The 21,985-nt window shown below is 38.8% G+C and overlaps 1 protein-coding gene across 1 annotated transcript in view; it reads left to right on the top strand.

The window, feature by feature from the left end:
- The window catches only part of LOC117296888 (aminopeptidase N-like), a 44,716-nt gene that overhangs the window by 16,522 nt on the left and 6,209 nt on the right, over window positions 1–21,985 (top strand). The window contains exons 2-15 of the mRNA XM_033779992.1: window positions 8,842–9,112; window positions 11,161–11,281; window positions 11,832–11,986; window positions 13,253–13,366; window positions 14,241–14,381; window positions 15,088–15,153; window positions 15,594–15,659; window positions 16,076–16,260; window positions 17,253–17,335; window positions 17,822–17,955; window positions 19,239–19,442; window positions 19,918–19,991; window positions 20,150–20,254; window positions 20,823–20,987. Coding sequence (XP_033635883.1) covers window positions 8,842–9,112; window positions 11,161–11,281; window positions 11,832–11,986; window positions 13,253–13,366; window positions 14,241–14,381; window positions 15,088–15,153; window positions 15,594–15,659; window positions 16,076–16,260; window positions 17,253–17,335; window positions 17,822–17,955; window positions 19,239–19,442; window positions 19,918–19,991; window positions 20,150–20,254; window positions 20,823–20,987 — 1,884 coding nt within the window. The remainder of the gene's footprint in view (window positions 1–8,841; window positions 9,113–11,160; window positions 11,282–11,831; window positions 11,987–13,252; window positions 13,367–14,240; window positions 14,382–15,087; window positions 15,154–15,593; window positions 15,660–16,075; window positions 16,261–17,252; window positions 17,336–17,821; window positions 17,956–19,238; window positions 19,443–19,917; window positions 19,992–20,149; window positions 20,255–20,822; window positions 20,988–21,985) is intronic.

A 21,985-nucleotide genomic window follows, 5' to 3' on the forward strand; every position in this document is an offset into this window, starting at 1 on the left:
AGTTCCACCATGCAAACCTAAGTTGTTTAATTTGTTGTTACCCTTATACATAACTCAGGAAGTACTGGGTACAGTGCTTAAAGGCAGTGGACACTATTGGTACTTGTCAAAGACCAGCAGTCACAGTTGGTGTATCTCAACATTATGCATCAAATAATAACATGTGAAAATTTGAGCTCAATCGGTCATCGAAGTTGCGAGATAATGATGAAAGAAAAATAACCATTGTCACACGAAGTTGTGTGCGTTTAGATGGTTGATTTCGAGACCTCAAGTTCTAAATTTGAGGTCTCGAAATCAAATTCGTGGAAAATTACTTCTTTCTCGAAAACTATGGCACGTCAGAGGGAGCCGTTTCTCACAATGTTTTATACCATCAACCTCTCCCCATTACTCGTCACCTAGAAAGGTTTTATGCTAATAATGATTTTGAGTAATTACCAATAGTGTCCACTGCCTTTAATACAGATCGTTTTACGTGTAAAAACATATTCTTTATCCCCGATACAAAACTATTCTATCGCTTGTAAGTTGATATCAAACCCATTAGCTACGTTTGTGAATACGAACTTCGGGGAAAGTACCAAGTTAATGATGCTTTACGCACACAATGGGGAAAAGGTCATACACACGGTGTTTAATACCAAAAGTCTTGATACAAAATAAGTTTTGAAATCATATTGACGTCACCAGTTCGTGCTGGTTCCTCTTTCATCTTCTGATCCTGACCTGTACTTTTTACAGCGTAGTAATTTCTGACGTTAGTTGGGTAATCTGGTCTACTTTCCTTATGCACACACATTCCACTGTTTCGTAACGACTGCCCGCAATGACAAAAGCGAGTTCAAACACCACCTTTAGGCCAGTGTCCCAGAAAGAAAAGAAAAAAGTGTTTTTCAAAACGAGAAGGAAAGTTCTGTCCTCTACGGTCGTTTATTTGAAAAACACCCCAAAACATTAACAACTGGTTTGTAATGAACGGTAATAGGTTTGTTTACGTATACTACACTGTATGATTATTTTGGTGTGTTTGGAAATCTCAAATAGGCTTCAGGCACTTACACTGACCTGGATAACAGAATCAACCTTTTCGTAATCTACTTTTTTGAAGAAAAAAAAATGAACAAACAAGGTCAATCAGGAAGTTCAAACAGAATCCAGGATTTGAGGGAATAACTGTCGATTCCACTTTGTGAAATTATCGAGTTCTGTTTATTTTTTCAGACAAACTGATATATTTTTCCATAATCAATTTACTTCGAAGCGAAATGATTGTCATAATCCTTTAAGCATGTCTAAAAAAGGAAAGGAAAAACAAGAAAAAAATCCCTTCGGGTCAGCCTGACCCGGAAATAGGTCAGGCCCTCTGTGACCCGATCCGGGTCAATTCCAAATTCATATAGTATAATATGAAGACCATCGGCCACACACCAACTTTTTAAACGGAACATAATAATAAAGTCATACAGAAAGTTTTGTAATCGACAAATAGATGTTAACAAACTCAGTCGTAACAGAGTGGAAGGGTATAAAATGCCTACGCCCTTCTATCTGCGTAAATCTACTATAGAATAAGGTGAAAGTTGGGTACTATGTAACTTATCAAGGCCGGGTTGATTTGATGGGGGGGGGGGGGGGCTTTCAACATTGTATAATTGAACACGTTCTATGTTGAACTATTCCCCGTGCAGTACTGGGCGTTTTATAACTACGCAGAGTCGGGTGGGGGACAAAATCAAATAAAAAAAGAATGCAGATTCCAAAGGGTCCTGAAACGGAAGGACATTTTTTTGTTTCCATAAATAGTTTCCGAATAGTTAGCTGTTTTCTGCGACCACCCCCTACCGAGATGATACTAGGCATGACTCGAGCCAGTTTTACTGGTATACAAAACAGATATGGCAGTCATAAAAAGGACTTAAATGTCCAGGGAATGCAGTTACCAACTGGAAGAATGACAAATTCACGGTCAAGGTTTCCTAAATCAAGTTACGGAAAATAAAAAAATGATCAGAATGCTGTTTGGAAAATTTATATTTTATAAACTGCTGACCCCTTAGCTGGAATAATATGTCACAATCACTAAGAGTAAACATAATTATGTTATTTTATGTTAATCGTAAAATGTCTAGATCTCATAATTTCGTTAATACCTGACACACAGACGTGAACAAATTTGTACGACTGAGAACACTGTATGACGACCATTTATAATTTTGGCTTTTACAGGGCCCTTTTTGCTTTAAAGGCAGTGGACACTATTGTTAATTACTCAAAATAGTTATTGGCATAGAACCATTCTTGGTGACAATTAGTGGGGAGAGGTTGATGGTATAAACATATTGTGAGAAACGCCTCCCTCTGAAGTGCCATAGTTTTCGAGAAAGAGGTAATTTCCACGAATATGTTCGAGACCTCAGATTTAGAAATTGAGGTCTCGAATTCAACCATCTAAACGCACACAACTACGTGTGACAAGGGTTATTTTTCTTTCATTATTATCTCGCAAGTTCGATGACCGATTGAGCTCAAATTTTCACAGGTTTTTTATTTTATGCATATGTTGAGGTATACCAACTGTGAAGGCTAGTCTTTGACAATATTATCAATAGTGTCCACTGCCTTTAAAAGTACCTTTGGTTTTTGAAACCATTCGATTGTTTTAATCCTATATGAATGTAGAACCAACCCGTGAAAATTTAGAAAATTTAATTTTAGCAGGTAGACGCATTTTGTTTTTATAGAAATCTCCAAAAAACAGGAGTTCAAGAATAATCTGTCATTAGAATACACATTCTTAGAAACGAATTAGACAATAACGTTTCTAAGTTTCAAATTTTGAGGGATAAACACTTACATTATTTTGTTTCCATAACCACGTTTCTTTGAAGTTAAATGATTTCCATAAAGCTTTATACTCTAGAAAATTGCTGTACTTCTGATGAAGTAAGTTTGTGTTGCCTTTAATTTTAAAAGTGACACCAAACGTACTACTTCCCCGTTTGGCATACAAACTATAAATTGAATACAGCAATAAAACTCAGTCGGTGATGTTTTTACAACATAACCTTTAAGATGTTTCATGACATTTAGATGACATAATGAATGAACTCACCATGACCCAATATCTTTTAGCTGCTTAAGCACGTAAGGGATAGCTAACATCACAACATTTTACTTAGCAGAAAAATTTTACCAGATAAACTAACATGTCATTAAACATAATTTGTAACTGATATCCTGTTATTTTCTGCTTCAGGCATTGCTATTTAAGCAATAATTCCTGCTTAGCAGCTTTATAAAATTGGACCGGGTTCTTAAACCCTAACCCTTTAACGCTGTGTCTGCACTTTGCCTGCGTGTCCCGCCTCTTAGAGTGGGTTCCAGGGCCGTGGTGCGCTTCGCTTCGGTAGTATACAACGAATAGGAACATTGATTTTTTCACGGTAGATTTGGCCACAGACCACTTGGGAAGACCCGTGATCCGCCAATTATTGGGCCATTTGCCGCCAGTCAGAGACATCAAAAAGGAGGGATGCAATCGGCTAAATAACTCTGATTTATTCCCTGTGGTCCCCTGGAAACAAATATGAACTTTAATAACGAGGAAATGCATGGAGTGGATAAGTGGATAGTTTTGTAGCTAAAAAGATTGTTTTGTTGTCATTTTGTGACGAATGTGAATCACAGCTTAAACATGTCATTCATCACTGTCTTCACTTTCAGAAAACATGAACAGATTTATCGAGCCTCAGAATAGCGTCCATACCCAATATTATTATGAGTGTAACAAAATTTATGTGCAATATTTATTTGTAAATCATTGGTTTGGGTGGTGTGGGTGTTTTTTTATGTAAAAGTAATTTCCCCTTAGCCTTTAGTGTTGAACTTAATTGATCTAAATTTCGAGGGAATACCCAATTTTAAGGGTGGGTATTGTCTGCATGGGCGTCAATCAGGGGGGGGGGGCAGGGGGACATGTCCCCCCCACCTTTTGGAGGGTGGGGGACACAATATCAAATGTCCCCCCACCTTTTTGACCACCTTTATCATGAAACCCAAGTTTTGCACTGTGTAAGACGAAACCCTGTGTCCCTATATGGGCATTAATCCTGTGGGCAAAGGATGACACAATATCCCCTCTAAATTGGCCCTAGATTGCATCACAGAGCATCTAAAATGCAAAATTTCCCCGGGCCCTTAATCGGGCCCGACTCCGAGCCGCAAAGGCTTCTCACACGCATCCTCCATCTTTGACAGATTTGCACCTCCCCCTTGAAAGAGTGGAAGGGACGTGTACATCCCCCAACCCCACCCCATTTTCGAAGGGTGGGGGACACAGTATCAATGTTCCCCGTGTCGTTTGACCACCTTTATTATGAAAATCGTGTTTTGCACTGTGAAACTGTGGAGCACTGGAACACAAATATTCACACAGCCCATTGTTCTGTTTTGTTTGCCATTTGGCCGCTAAATGGCCTAAAGATTGCACCACAGAGCATCTAAAAATACAAATTTTTCCCGGGCCCTTCAGCGGGCCCGGACCCATGCCGTAAAGGTATCACACTCACGTGCTCACTATTTGACAGTATTTTCCCCTAAAACTTGGTTCATAGATCCGCACTTGAAGATGCTGTCAAACCAAAAGGTTCTACTGCTGCTCACATTTTACAGATGTTCTGTTCCGTTCTGTATGCCCATTATTGGCCTAAGATAGCACCACAGAGCCATCTAGAATGCAAAATTTTCCCGGGCCCTTCAGCGGGCCCGGACCCTTCGGCGGGCCCGGACCCATGCCGTAAAGGTTCTACACTCGCGTGCTCACTCTTTGACAGTATTTTCCCCTAAAACTTGGTTCATAGATCCGCACTTGAAGATGTTGTCAACCCAAAAGGTTCTACTACTGCTCACATTTTTACAGATGTTCTGTTCCGTTCTGTATGCCTCTTATTGGGCTTTTAGATTGCACGACAGAGCATCTAGAATGCACACTTTTCCAGGGCCCTTAAGCGGGCCCGGACCCATGCCGTAAAGGTTCTACACTCGCGTGTTCACTCTTTGACAGTATTTTCCCCTAAAACTTGGTTCATAGATCCGTACTTGAAGATGCTGTCAACCCAAAAGGTTCTACTGCTGCTCACAGTTTTACAGATGTTCTGTTCCGTTCTGTATGCCTCTTATTGGCACCACAGAGCATCTAGAATGCAAAATTTTCCCGGGCCCTTAAGCGGGCCCGGACCCATGCCATAAAGGTTTCGCACTCGTGAGCTCACTCTTCGAAAGGTTTACCCCCTAAAACTTGGTTCATAGGTCCGCACTTGAAGATGCTGTCAACCAAAAAGGTTCTATACTGCTGCTCACATTTTACAGATGTTCTGTTCCATTCTGACAGATTTGCCCCATAAGACTTGTGTCTTAGGTCTGGTGATTATAGGGATGAAACGCCGTCTGAGCATTAGAATGCAGAAACAATATTGATATAACGAAGCTATAATTGAGTTAGGTACATTTACCATGATAGCAAGAATAGGTGCATCATAGCTTGAAATAGGCATTACATTCCAACTTCTGAGAGGGGGGAACATCACCCCTCAGATTCACTATACTGCACCAGAGAGCATCTACGGGCTAAAAAAAATTCCGGGGCCCTACAGCGGGCCCCGGACCCCACGCCGTAAATGTTATATCCCCCCCCCCCCCACACTTCAAGACGGATTGACGCCCCTGATTGTCTGCACGACTTAGTCGGAATTTAATTAAGCACTGACATGCTAAACACTGACTTCATGTATCAGAATTCCATATCGATCTAAAAAAAAAAACTTAAAATTAGAAACAGCCAGGTTCCTGAACAGTATGAGTAGAATCGAGCTAGTCGTAATCGTAACTTGGTTCAGGGAGCTAGATAAAATGGCTGTCATAAAAATAAAAAAAAACATTCCCCTATAGAGGGCCAGGACTGGCCAATCAGCAAATCAAATAACTCACTTCTATATCTTGTGCATGCCAGCTCGCACCACTTTATGGACGCAAATTGTTGTGTTTTCTTGCCAGAAACCACTTGTCACTTTCAATATCAATCAATCGAACTGCAATCACTGCGTCCCAGAAACGTTGCAAAATATTAAAATAGAAAGATTTAAATAAAAAAAACGGTTGCAAGATAGGTCAATGCTATACGGACTAGGGATAAACGGGGTTGTAGGGATTGAAGTCATAAAGAACTTGACCTAGATTATTATGGCAGCTAAATGTACAAACACGTGTAAACCGTCGTAGTCTAAATACTTGGAACTCGCTTTATCGATCTTGAATGGCACTTGATTTTGAACGGCACGTGATCGGTATTAAATAAGCTAACAACGCCACAGTCGAGCTGCTTTTTAAAAGGGAACGATCACATTAGAGATACACTACATCGTGTCTTAAAAAAAAATACACTTTTGAAATGGCTACCGAATAAAAAATATATATGATTCTGGGGGGAAAGGTTTATATGTATGGATAGCTTATTGACTCAATTTATTTTCATATGACACCAAAAAGTCTGAAAATAATTCATGATTGGTCAAGCCCTGCTCACTTTGTAAAGGATATGGAAATTTGTCTGTACAGCAGATTGCATGCAGTCCACTTCTCCTGTTTAGGTCACTCCTTTGAAGGCTTGACTGAAGTCCCAATCCCGTGCCATCGCCACAAAAAAAACTTGTTTTGTGATTTTCCGGTATCCCCAACCTGTTCCCCCGTTCTCGGGACCACATTTTGACAGCGAGCGCACACTGCTATAATACGGATTGATTGCTAGTAAAAAGTGTAGTTATCGCGATAAGCTAAGGGACCTCTCACGCGAGAACAGAACTTTAGTCAAGTTTAACTCCTTTGATGTCATAATGGTTCAATTGTGAACCATAATAAATTTCGGCGGCAGTCCTGACTCACTGGTCAATAACATCACACCTGAATTCGTGTCAAAATTGGTCAAACTGATGCGGAATCCAATTTAAATTCTCACCTCTTAACCAGTTTGCGGGTCAGTCTGACCCAGCAACGGGTCTGGGGCTTTAGGAACTGGAATTAAAAAAAAAAAATTTAGAGTGATTATGAATCTTCGTTATCTGATATTACAACAACAAAATATTATCCGGATAAATATTTACCCAACTGACGTCACTTCCAAAAACATAATTTGGCCACGTAGGCAGCCTTTAGGGTATTTGCCACAGTTACCCAACAAGGCAAGTGTCACACCCAGGCCGAATATTACTTCAAAGGATTCAATATTGTAAACACAGCTGTAAACTTCTACAAAATATTGTTCCCCCGTCAGCTGTTTCTATGCGATTTTCCCTCATTATTGGCACTCGCTGAGAAGGAAATGCAAACACGTGCGTTTCTCGGTATGCGGTGATTAATTTTTGACACCTTTGCGTCTCGAGTATGTCCGTCCGATTTATTAAATTGGTGTCGGCACATTCCAACGCTAATGTTCCTGGGGTCGATTTCACAAAGTGTTAGGACTAGTCCTAACTTAGGACTAGTCCTAGGAGATATACAAAATGTATGGGTAGTCCTAAGTCCTAAGTTAGGACGAGTAACTCGTCCTAACTCGAGATAAAACTAGTCCTAACTCTTTGTGAAATCGACCCCTGGAACTGTGTGATATTATTCATTCATTGTACACACATTACTTGGAGAAAATGGATCCATTTTGGGTTTTGTGCACCTTCGTGCCCTAAAATACTCCCTTTTCAGAATTTACCAGGACCCGGCTGGGGTCGATTTCACAAAGTAGGACTGTAGTCCTATAACTAAGGACTAGTCCTAGTCCTAAAACTTAAAGGAACACGTTGCCTTGGATCGGACGAGTTGGTCTATAAAAAGCGTTTGAAACCGTTTGTTATGAAATGTATACGGTTAGAAAGATGTTTTAAAAGTAGAATATAATGATCCACACAAGTATCACTCAAAAATTGCACGGTTTTCGTTTTACGTCGCGAACTCATGGCCGACCGTGTTATTGGACGAGGTAAAAAGAAAACCACGCAATTTCGAGGCATATTTGTGTAGATCATTGTATTCTACTTTTAAATCATCTTTCTAACCATATGCATTTTATAACAAACGGTCACAAAACGCTTTTCAAAGACCAACTCGAACGATCCAAGGCAACGTGTTCCTTTAAGGGTAGTCCTAAGTTAGGAAGAGTAAATCGTCCTAACTCGAGATAAGACTAGACCCCGGTTTCCATGGGGCTTGTCCCACTTCTTGGTCAGTGCGATCCGGATTCTGGGCTCTGAATGACTCGGAAGAGGGATTAGTCCGGGTCAGGAATCCATCGGAACTTTCCGACACAGGCTTGGAATCTTGTTTTTGAGATGGAAAGGCCGTTTTCATTTTGCAAAGGGGCACCTCCATTTTCCTAAAGGATTTTATATGAAACTTTTAATCAGTTTTAAAGGGAGGGTACACCTCCGGAAATTCTTCCGAAAATTTACTGTCAATAAAAACTTACTTAGAAATGCACTGGATGTGCCGTTGATATTGAGGAAAAATTTGCACAGATGATTAAATGTATACATAATGTTGAGATACACCAAAACGTCTATCACGTCGGTGGACACATGTTTCACAATTTGCCTTTTTGGTTTCCTTTTCAAGGTACATTCAACAAGGGTGTTTATTTCTTTCATAACTTTCTTATAACCTGAGCCAAATTTTTACGGATTTTGTATTGTATGCATCATCACCAAGTGAGGATACTGGTCTTTGACATTATTACCATAAACTTCTATCACGTCGGTGAAGACCTCTTTCAGAATCTCCCTTTATTTCCCCTTCCAGGTACGTCGTGGCGTCCTTCTTGTCACCCAACGGGGCCCGGCTTGTGTTCCCCTGCTTCGATGAACCATCTTTTAAAGCCAACTACACCATCACCATCGTCCACGAGCAGGGTTATACCGCCCTCTCGAACATGCCAGAAGAGAAGAGAGTGCCTACCAAGGACGGACTGGTTGCCACCCACTTCATGACAACGCCCAAAATGTCTACGTATCTTGTTGCATTTATTGTGTGCGATTTCTGGCAGGAGAGCCGCACGGTCGACAACACGAGAGTATGTAAATAAGATTTGAGCTTGTTTTGTGTTGATTTAGCGGGAAGGTAGACATTTGGCAAAGGCAATCAAAAACTTCCTTCATGAGAAGTACAGCAGCTTTTGATAATGAAAAGCATTCTGAGAGTCTTAACTTCGAAGTATGTGGTTATGGAAAAAGATGTCAGTTTTTATCCTGCAAAACATCACTCTCGGAAACTTTCTCTCAGATTGTGTATTCCAATTGGAGACTTTTGGGACTCTTGGTGGCAGCAGACTTACCAGGTAAAATCCATTGTTCTCGGTCCTGTACGCATGCTCAGAACTATGTAAACAATGGAAATTTACCTGGTAAGTCTGCTGCCACCTAGCGTTCCAAAGTCTCCTATTGCAGATTATTCTTCCTGCGTGGACGTAACCGCTCCGGATTTTTTTCAATATCTGAAAAACGCTTCCACCTTTTGACATTAAAATTTCACAAGTGCGTTTTATTGCATAATGTATCTATAGGATTATATCAACCGAACGGTTAACGAGGCAAATGCCTGCCTATCATTGGCTGAGAATCTCAGCCAATGATAGGCAGGCATCTCAGCCAATGATAGGCAGGCATTTGCCTCGTTAACCGTTCGGTTGATTCAAAAGTGGTTCGCACCAACGTTTGACCTCAGCGATGGGCGACCAATGCAGGGTTCTTTCCAATTCAATTCAATTCAATTCAATAAGACGTTTATTTTTTCAGTAATAATTATTTCAATGTTGTCACAATACAGTGTAATACAATAACGCACATTTATTGCGAAATTACAAAAGCAATAGTATGAGGTATGATATATTAGGTACTACAACTTGTTTCAATAAGCAGCAATTTAAAGACAACATTTAGGTATAAGGTTAAGTGAGATGCTTGTGTTCCCTACCATATGGACATACAAACATTTAGTATGGTACAACCAAACTCTTGTTCGAAAATAGTACAATATGAGATTTGATCAGTACAGTACAAGGAAAGGTAACAAAAGCAAAAGCGCATATAAGTATACAAGATTAATGTGAAGTTAAAGGCAGTGGACACTATTGGTAATTGTCAAAGACTAGTCTTCTCACTTGGTGTATCTCAACATATGCATCAAATAAAGAACCTGTGAAAATTTGAGCTCAATTGGTCATCGAAGTTGCGAGATAATAATGAAAGAAGAAAAAACCCTTGTCACACGAAGTTGTGTGCTTTTAGATGGTTGATTTCGAGACCTCAAGTTCTAAATCTGAGGTCTCGAAATCAAATTAATGGAAAATAACTTCTTTCTCGAAAACTATGGCACTTCAGAGGGAGCCGTTTCTCACAATGTTTTATACCATCAACCTCTCCCCATTACTCGTCACCAAGAAAGGTTTTATGCTAATAATTATTTTGAGTAATTACCAATAGTGTCCACTGCCTTTAAAGCAAACAATACAAAAAACAACTAGGAATTAACTATGTACAAGAGAGGAGCGAGACGTGAGGCTGTTAGAGTAAACCGATGCCTGTAGAAAACAGCTTTATACAGACAGACCAACAAACAAACATACAAACAAACAAAATATAAAGAATAAAATACCAGGCTAACTTAAAGGCAGTGGACACTATCGGTAATTGCTCAAAATAATTACTAAGCATAAAAACTTACTTGTTGACGAGTAATGGGGAGAGGTTGATAGTATAAAACATTCTGAGAAACGGCTCCCTCTGAAGTGACATAGTTTTCGAGAAAGAAGTAATTTTCCACGAACTTGATTTCGGGACCTCAGATTTAGAATTTTGAGGTGTCGAAATCAACCATCAAACGCACCCAACTTCGTGTGACAAGGGTGTTTTTTTCTTTTTATATTATCTCGCAACTTCGACGACCAATTGAGCTCAAAGTTTCACCGGGTTTGTTATTTATGTTAATATACTCCAAGTGAGAAGACTGGTCTTTGACAATTACCAATAGTGTCCACTGTTTTAAAACGACAATAGTAGAAAATTCTAATTATTATACATCACAAAATCATGTTTTCCCACTGGTTCCCGCTTTGTTCTGCAGTTCAGCGTTTGGGCACGAGAGGAGGTATTCAACGACACGCTCTTCGCTCTGGAGTACGGCACCAGGGCTTTCACGTTCCTGGAGGACTACAGTGAATTGGAATACCCTCTGCCAAAAATAGGTCAGTCAATTGAGGGGGGATTTCCCATGAAGGCTTTTACGTTCTTATGAGATTATGGGATACTCTTGAAAGAAAGTGTAAAAAGTGGTTCATGGTTGCAAAGTAGCGACTTTCATCAATCTTGCTGCAAACTGACAAAAGATAAAGGCAAACAGTAATTCTTTTTTAAATGTGCATGTTTAAGTTAAACAATGTATTTTGCGTACCTGGCTTGATACTATGGAAAAACATGCCTCGGACAAGCTATATATAGTCAAGATATTTCACAAAGTAATTATTATAATTCCTTATAAACCCATATCCATTCCTGCACGGATGCAAATTGTGTAAAACCCTAGCCACCAATCTGCACGTGTTTGTGATGGTACTTATTTGACTTTGGTGTATTCCGCTTTGATTCTGTCTTGATCCACCCTTGGCAATTTTAAGGCTGCCCTTACCTTAAAAAACAGACCGGGGGGTGCTCACGATTATTTGTCGTTTTGAGAACTTGTCGTATCAGAAAAACATCTTCGTTTGATTGCCTATTTCCTTATTCGTGTTATTGAAGATCTGATAGCGTTGCCGCAAAGTATTGCCGCCGGAATGGAGAATTGGGGGTTACTGACCTTCAAGGAGTCTCACATGCTACTGGACCCCAATGAAGCTTCAAGCGATACCAGTCAAGAAATCGCCACGATCATAGGTCATGAAATCGCACACCAGGTAGGAATAGTGACTGGCTCTGCTTCTGGCTTAGGCCGTGTCCAAATTAGCGGCTACAGCTACGGCTACGGCTTGATCTCCTCGTCACCGTGCGTTGAGGTATAGGACGTCCTTAGCAAAACCCTTAGCAACAGCCGTAGCCGTAGCTGTAGCCGCCAATTCAGATTATGCCTTCTATAGGCTTTGTCTTATGCACTGTTTCCAGTTCTTGCACAGGGTCTGCCTGACCTTTGACCTTACCCAGAGCCAATTTGATGGATGGGGGCTTATTCTGTAAATTAATCTGCAGCAAAAGCCAAATCAGCAAAAGCCTAATCGGAAATCAAGGCCTTACTTTAAAAAACGTCAACCTTGTTTTAGCAATCGCAACATCTGATATGTCTTTTAAAATGTTCACTGCAAGTTTCTTATACTATCTGCAAGTACTGGGTTTGCAAGTGTTGACTTGAAATGAGGTGCATGCTTGTCTAGTACACTGCAAACATTTTTGACAAACAGAGTTAAAATTGGCAACGTGTTGTCACATTATATATACTTAAAGACATTGGACACTATTGGTAATTGTCAAAGACCAGTCTGTGCACTTGCTGTATCTCAACATATAACAAACCTGTGAAAATTTGAGCTCAATCGGTCGTCGAAGTTGCGAGATAATAATGAAAGAAAAAAAAAAACCTTTTCACACAAAGTTGTGTGCGTTCAGAATGATGCTTGATTTCGAGACCTCAAATTCTAAACTTGAGGTCTCGAAACCAAATTCGTGGAAAATTACTTATTTCTCGAAAACTACTCCACCTCAGAGGGAGCCGTTTTTCACAATGTTTTATACTATCAACCTCTCCCCATTAGCTTTTACCAAGTAAGTTTCTGTGCTAATAATTATTTTGAGTATTACCAATAGTGTCCACTGCCTTAAAAAAAATAAACGACAACGAGTGTTAAAATAATACCAATGTAAGTTCCTTCTTCGTCAGAAATTAGTTTTATTTCTGGCACCATAATGGTGTAAATTGGGTTTTGATTTCGGTACATTTCGACAACACACGAGATGTTGATTTCTACACCCAATTTTGTGCTGTGTACAAACCAATTTAAAACTCATTCCAGGGATTACGCATGCACACTGAGTTTTAGTCTGGTTAGGCCCCAAAACATGCACGGAGAACCCAAATATTGAATATTTATACTTGCAAGTCCATCTTAATGATATGATGCCTATGGATGAAGTCCGCCCTCTATTGAATCTGTTTTTGTTTTACTTGGCAGTGGTACAGCAACTTAGTCACGCAGGAGTACTGGGGTGAACTTTGGATGAAGGAATGCTTTGCTAATCTTCTGGCTTACCTGGCTCTAGATCACATCCATCCTGAACGTAATATGGTATGATACAAGAGATTTATGAAAGCTATGAATAAGAAATTGCACAAAAAATACGTACGCGTTTCTCCATAGATATTCCAGCCGCCATCTATAAGGTGGGTAAACCTACTATGAAAACACCGGAAACGCACAAATTTTGAAATCTATGCTTAATATACACTACTCACTTGCGTCATTTTCATAAGGTCTGTATGTAGACCCTTCTCATGAGTTATCACATCATGCGTGCTCACTAACACTACCCTCAGACATTTGGAATAGTAGCAGCGTGGAGACATTTAAGAACAGATTGAAATTCAATTTGTTTCATACAGATTTTTAAGTAGTTTTTTTTCCTTTCTTTGGTTCCCTTTGTTCCCTCTTCCCTTTGTCGCTTCTCCCCCTTCTTTTCATGCGCTTTGAGCACCTTTATAAAGCAAGGGACTCTATTGGTAATTGTCAAAGACTAGTCTTCTCACTTGCTGTATCTCGACATGTGCATTAAAAAAACGGTGAAAATTTGAGCTAAATCGGTCATCACAGGTGCGAGATAATAATGAAAGAAAAAACACCCTTGTCACACAGAGTTGTGCGCTTTCAGATGCTTGATTTCGAGACCTCAAATTCTAAATTTGAGGTCTCGAAATGAAAATTACTTATTTCTCGAAAACTACATCACTTCAGAGGGAGCCGTTTCTCACAATGTTTTATACTATCAACAGCTCTCCATTATACTCGTTACCAAGCAAGGTTTTGTGCTATAATTACTTTTAGTAATTACCAATAGTGTCCACTGCCTTTAATACAGTTATTATATCACTTTAAATAAAAGATACTCGATCTGTCTCAGGGAAGTTTCATTCATTCAATTGTTATATATATTTGTTGATATTAGATGGATGAGCTGAGTTTGGCCACCGAGGAATTCCTGCGAGTGATGTTACTAGATGCGTTACCAACGTCCCACGCCATACAGGGTACCATCAATGACATCAGTGATATCCTCAATAACTTTGACCTCACTAGCTATTATAAGGTATTCTTAGGTTTCTTCTCAAATAATGTCATTTGAAGAACGGTGAGAAGTAACTACTTTGAGTCTTTATTATTCTAATGATTGAAAGCTCTCCTGATTTGTTGGAAAATGGATGGCTTCGTGCTGAACCAAACGACATGCGACAGTGGTTCACAGAAATCTATGTTGTGTGAGACCTAAATGCCCAATTGGAGTGAGTGTGAGAGGGAGAGTCTGTGCATAGACTGTGGTATCCAAACACTATACTCACTCTATATAGACGATGTGACCCATGTTACATTCAAACCGCCCTCTGTTGACAAAAGACTGTATACGTCATGTTTCGCCGGGCAAAAAGAGGCGTAGTCATGGTAAGATTGCACACACTTCCTAGCTGGCTGCTAAAAAAAAAATAGTTTTGCTCGGCGGTTTGCGCGCGAATCATGTTATGGTTTTCGAGTGACGTCAGAGGTCATATCATCTATACATGACCGTTTAGGTCACCGCGATGAACACCTAACATTTATACTTCCACATAGAAAAGTTTCAAGTCCTCGATATTTAACATTGCTTTTTTTCTCCCTATGTCATCGACAGCTTGATCACGAAACTTTGTTTTCATAAACATAAATAATTGTTGAACTCTATCAATTTCTATCTTATTTCTTTTTTTCTCTCTCTTATTTCTATCTTCTCTTTTCTTGACAACTGTCTTTGTCGATTGTAGAGCGAAGCTGTGGTGAGGATGTTAAGATACTTAGTTGGATCTGATGTCTTCCAGAGCGGAATGACAGTAAGTAACCTATAATACAATTTTTGTAAAGTAGGGTGAATTCAAACAATTCAAACAAAATACCCTGGCCCTGATGTTATTTTAACGTTTGTAATTTTGAGTTTATTATGAGCCCTTTCCGAATTATCTTGACTGCATGTTTAAAGTTTGGTGAACTTTGATATTAACACAATATCTGTCACGTCACGGGAATGCTTTTTTACATTGCGTTTGTTGATAATGTAATTTTTTTAATAGTCAAAATTTTGCGTTATCATCGATCATATAATAAGTCCCCAACAAGGTTTTGAAAAAACTAAAGGTAGTTGCCATTTTTGTTCAAGATAGGTCTTTAACTGTATCATCTCATCAATTGTTTACTTTGCTAATCAATAAATGATAGTTTATGTCCCCCTCCATTTGGTTTGTTCTCTAATTTACTTTTGTTTTGTACTTTCCAGAAATTCTTACAGACTCATGCCTACAGTAATGCCAAGGCAACCGATTTGTGGGAAGCACTATCGGAGGTATTTATAAACAAGACAGAAAGGTTATAAATAAAGGTTAAAGGTTAAAGGTTAACACAGCATCCGCAGCTGCATCGTAAGGTTAACCAAAACAAATGGGAACTGATAGCTCTTTTTATCATTCATTCATCCAATGGTTTATTAAAAAAACATTCAAATCGCTGCCAGCAGCAGAACTAAATGAACTTTTAAGCAAGTTTACACTCTGATCCGGGTCACAGGGAAACTGGTCCAACTTAATAATGCTAACCATGCTACGGTATACATTTACACGTACAAAATATAACTGGTATCCTGCTTCTTTGTGCTTAGCAGTAAGAAATTGAGACCTTGTAAGTTTGTATTGTCATTATTTTTTAAGAGTGAATACAAGTCGATATACCCTTTAAGGGATCCCTATTTGTTTTTGTCTAAAGGCCGTACGTACCGACCGAGGCACCAGGATCAACATTACCGACTTCATGGATCCGTGGATGTTACAAATGGGATACCCAGTCGTCACGATGACGCGAGATTACCAAACGAGAATTGTCGAGATGTCGCAAGAGCCATTCCTACTGCATCCTGACGCTATTAACCGTCTACCGTCGTCGCCGTACGGGTAAGAAGCCGATGGTGTCCCACATAAACACAAACATAGTTTGGCTTTAAAAGAAATTATAAAATTGAAAATGAGTAGATTTGAACTATCCATGTTTTTAACGTAATATCACTGTTCTTTGTATCTATTATAAAAAGGAAGACATATTATTTGTATGTATTGGGCTTATATCTGAATAAAGTATTATTCAAATATTATTTTTTTTAAAAACTAGATGACTAAACTGATTTTTGTATATTTGGTTTGCGGTAACACCATGTGTGTATCTACTTGCCAGGTAGTGTTGTTCTTATGGAACTGTCTTGCTTTATTCTACTGCCGTGGAGTAGATAATCGGAGGTTCGGGAGACTTCTCAGTTCTGAGAAGTCTCCCGAACTGAGAAGTCTCCCGAACCTTCGATTATCTACTCCACGGCAGTATAATAAAGCAAGACGGTTCCCTAAGAACAACTCTACCTGGCAAGTAGATACACACATGGTGTTACCGCAAACCAAATATACATTGATACCTCACCATGCAATGCCTCAAATCCTATATAAACTGATTTTATTTATTTTGTTTTCTCTTGATGTGGAGTTATACTACTCCGTTTATTCAACAACAATTATCAACAACAACATACATCAATACAACAAGCTCTGATACATACTGCTATTATATAACAGATTAAATGAGCTACGGGTTGTAATACATATAAATTAAGTTGATAACATACAAAAACAAGAGACATAAATATTTATATATACATTTTAGCGTGATCTAATCACGGTGATCGAGAAAAACAATGGGTAGAAATTTATTTATTTATTTAATTTTTTTTTGGTGGGTGCTTGTTTTTCATTTTTCTTAGTTGTCCGATCATTTATTAAAGAACTTTATGAACCTAGTGTGAAAGTTCACATTTACTTATATTGATCATTAATTACTCTAAATTTATCTAAGGAATTGAACTGTAAATTATTAATTAATTAACCTTTGTATTCCCCTACAGATACCAATGGAGAATCCCAATACTATATTCATACGCAGACCAGCTGGCCCAACCACCGATCCATGTGCTTCGTGGTACCTCAGGTTAGCTCTTAAATGATATATACATGTATTAGTCATTGCAACAAAGCGTAGCCTTATAGACGATGTGACCTATGTTTACAATCAAACCGCCCTCTGTTGACAAAACACTGTATACGTCATGTTTTGCCGGGCAAAAAGACGCGTAGTCATGATAAGATTGCATACACTTTCTAGCTGGCTGGCAAAACACAAAGGTTTTGCCCAGCGGTATGCGCGCGAATCATACTATGGTTTTCGAGTGACGTCAGAGGTCACATCGTCTATACTTTAGACTTCCCCCATGGAGTCCTTTTGTTTACTCTTTTTTTGTTTTTCTCCATCTCGTACTCGAAATTAGCACAATATGACCTCTATAATATCGGTCCTGTGTTTCTTCGTAAGGACACGCTCCGCAAAATGAACAGCAATGGTTAATGATGTACCCGTTTCTCATGATCCTTGGCCTTTACTTTCCTAAACACCACGTCTTGATTTCTGTTTGTGTAGGATCGTTATCTGTGCAGGAGATGGGAACCGAGCAATGGATCTTGGCTAATATGAAACGCACCGGGTTCTACCGAACTAACTACGACGAAGCCAATTGGGACTTACTCATAAAACAGCTGAGGGAAGACCATATGGTGTGTTTGCCAGTCTGTCCATTAATGTGTTTGGTTTATCATGCTTGTGTTATATAAGTTCGCCCAAAACAAGGCTAAAAAAGCCACTCTAGGTAAAGGGCTACAAGGAAAAAACATAGAAATGCAGAAACTCAGTGGAGGCAAGGAGTTCCAAAGAAATGCAGTACGAGGAGAAAAGCTACTGGAGTAGTGTTATTAAAAAGCGAATTAAATTCAAGGATTCCACACGAGAGTTACACTTACGGAAGGTCTAGTAATTTCCTCCTTTTCTCGAGAAAAAGCCCAGTATTAACCAGAACAAAACTAGTGCCAATCCGTACCTGCAAAAACTTCATTGTGCAACAAATTGTTGTGCGAATTATTCGCTCCAACAAGAAACAAATTCACACAAAATGTACATAAAAAATCTTTAAAATAAACCAAAAGCTTAGCAAAAAGTAAAAATTTTACAAGTATTCATATGCTAAATGTAGATAGCACACCAAAGCAATTTCAGCCATATTTAAAATCTAAAAAATTGCTTGTTACTCTGTTCTTCCCCTTAAAGTCACCTGGAAATATAATTTTTTTTTCTTTCAAACATAAGAGTATATGCTTACGAACAATAAAACAATTTTTTTAGTAATTGTTTGTCACGATTTATATGTTTAAAACATATATTAAGTTGTTTGGGGGGCTGACTCCACCTACCCCTTTTGTGACGTCAATCGAGGCAGACTTTGCCTGCAATGCGTATAGTAAACACACGTGCAAAGTACATGTACGTCAAAGTCGTGAGTTGGTACATTTCAAAAAGTGTTTTTACAGCAATACACCTGGTCGGCATTGCCGGAAAAAAACAAAAACATTTTTTTTTTTGAAACGTACAAACTCACGACTTGGTCCGTACATGTACTTTGCAAGTGTGTTTACTCTACGCATTACAGGCAAAGTCTGCCTCGATTGACGTCACGAACAGCGCCCTCTCGTGTCGGGGTCTACTCTTAAATTTGTAAATAACATAAGAACTGATTTTTTTAAACCTTAGTTAACTGTTTATTCACATTCCACTCATCAAAACACATATATTAGTGACAAAAGCTTTAATTTGAAAAAATACCACTTCCAGGTGACTTTAAGACAAATCTGCGATTTCTCTATGGCCACATATCTTTCTCATGACATACTATGTGTGCCCGATTCCATGCTTGTACCACCAAATGCACATTTTCCCAAAATATTTCCTCTATCTGAACAACTTTGAATTAAAATATTGTATCTATATTATTTATTTTTTTTAACAGGTGATCAGTGCGTCCAATCGGGCCATGTTGATCGATGATGCGTTCCATCTTGCCACTGCAGGTCGACTGAGTATCACTGTGGCTCTCAACCTCACCACGTACCTCAACAAAGAACGAGAATACGTCCCATGGAAAGTAACGCTGCAACTCATGGGTTATGTTGCACGGATGTTGAGCTTCACTTCTTCATATGGAAACCTGAAGGTATAATGAAAGACCAATCTTTTCAAACCATCTTCAACCAAGGTCTTATCCTTTTCTCCCATCGTTTCGTCTTCGCTTTTTGTAGGGAACCATTGTTTTTTTTATTAGTCTTGATTTGAGACGTTCATTTTGTTGAAATAGTTGCTGATGTCACAACACGAACGACTGGAGAAGAGGTATTTGTATCTACACAAACATCCAATTTATAGACTTCCCAGTCCCTCCGATGTTGCGCCCTCTGCCGGTGACTAATAAAACAAACAGCGTCGCGAAGTCAAACGGAGAACGTTCTCGATCTGTCAAAACACCCGGGGCCTTTTTATTTAAATCATCGGTATCGACAAGCAGACACCATAACAAATAACCCCACCCGGATAGCCTCAACTCCTCAGCGTACTGCTTTTTGTCCCGGGACGTCATCTCAAGTCAACATCACGTTTCCTTAATTTTTCACAATTTCTTTTCTTGATTGTAGAAATATATTGAACAACAGTTACTGCCTGTGTACAGAGATATCGGCTGGAATCACACCGATTCGCATGGTGCAAGGTAAGACCAAACACCTGAAACTATAACTATTATTTGTGTTGTACACATTCTTGAGAAGACTGTATTCTACTGCTTTTTATTTCTGTCTCTGTCAAAAACAACAACTCAAAAACAAGATTTGTAATGATTTTTTTTCTTTTTTTTTTTCTTTATGTCAGGTTATTGCAGGGAGAAGTCTTAAAGGCTCTCTGTAGTTATGGAAACGAAGATTGCATCTCTAAAGCCAATAGTCTCTTCAAGAATCACGTAGAACATGGACAAAGGTTATTATTAATAATGAACACATTGTTATCATTATGTTGATAGAATGTAGCTGCTTCACTTTAAGTTAGCGTCATACTTTGGTAATGACCACAACAAGAAATTGTTCAATTTTAATCTGAAAGCCTATGTTACAAAGATGTTTATGGTGAAGATGGCTTTAACTGGTTTTTATGAGTTTGCCTAAATCTGCAAAAAAACAAACGTTCTAATGTGCTTTATTTACAACAAGCTGATATCATTATTCTGGTAAGCATAATTCGGTTGTGCTTGGCAAAAGTGTAGCTGGGCACAAAGCAATCCTGAATCGGGGTATCAGCCAACACATTATCACCCAAAAGCCTTTGACTGGTTTTCGCTTAGTTTCTCACCCAAACTTTACGACCTTAGGCCTCAAAGCATTATATGCTGAGCAGATTACCTGCGAAAGTGCAATTTAGTGCATGGAAAGCTTGTATAAATTCTCCGCAAAAAAAAAATACACTATTACATTTCTAAAGCCATATTTATTCCACGGAAGTTCTGTGCTTGATACAAAGTTTTACCTTGGAAATGCTGTTATGTTCGTAGAATACCACCCGATTTGAAGCCGTGTGTGTACCAGGTCGGTGTGGCAAACGGCAATAGTTCAACCAGGGAGTACGCCTGGGAACAGTACCGTTCAGATACAACCGGCGAGAACCTACTTTGGCTGGCCTCGCTCGCCGGGACCACAGAACCATGGCTACTCTGCAGGTATTTCACCCAAGTTATTTCCCCTTTAAGCTTGGCCTGATTTCACAACCCTTCTAGTAACCGCTTTCCACACACAAATAAACACTCTGAAAGCTTACGTATTTTCACATGATTCTTTTTATTATGTCACTCTCTTGATCCTTGTTACATACTATACGGCAAAACTTATGGCAAGTGCTTAGTTTTTGAAATCTTTTCACCAATGATATCATGCAAATTCATACAAATTCATGACTTCATCAGGATACTTACTTGTAAGAGTGTTTTTTGTTAAAGGAGGAATCATCTATTATGTAGGCTAAGTCCATGCCAATTGAATTGATTCAGTTGACCCTCGGTGACAATTTTAATGTTTTATGATGAACCGTAGAGGTCGCCCTACGAGTAATTTACTTTATGATTTTATATTTCAATTTCCGATGAGCTAAAATCAATTGTCCGTGTCCTAAAAGTATTCAATACAATTATTATATCAACTTGATTATGTTTTTTAAGCTGTTTAAAGATATTGATCTTCAATTGTACTCTATTCATGATTTTTTTCTACAAGAAGTCTGTTATTACATGTGCATGAACAATATAGCTCCCTCTATCGTCTTTATACTAGGCAATTCTTGTTACAACTCAAAAGAAACATATTACTGTTAATTAAGTTCTTTTAGCCAATACTTGTTTTTTTTCAAGTCAGAGTCTGCATTGCTTAAATGTTGGTAATTTGTTGCATTTTAGTGTCAAGTACACGTTTTTTTGTCAGCGAGTTCCTAAAATGAACTTTCATTTAATTTAGCAAACTATACCCCCCAAACGCGTAGGTTATTTTCCAAATTACCTTTTTTCTTTGTCTGAACAGACTCTACATTATTTGGTTTCCATTGCCTTCCCGTCATAAAAGTATCGTGTACACAATCCCAAAGTTTTAATCCAATTTGTTTCTGTCCCACGGCTTAAATGTAGACTTCATCGATCTATGGCAAACAGATCTCCCCTCCCGCTGCCCA

The sequence above is a fragment of the Asterias rubens genome, chromosome 11 (genome assembly GCF_902459465.1).
Source record: "Asterias rubens chromosome 11, eAstRub1.3, whole genome shotgun sequence".
Classification (NCBI taxonomy): domain Eukaryota; kingdom Metazoa; phylum Echinodermata; class Asteroidea; order Forcipulatida; family Asteriidae; genus Asterias; species Asterias rubens.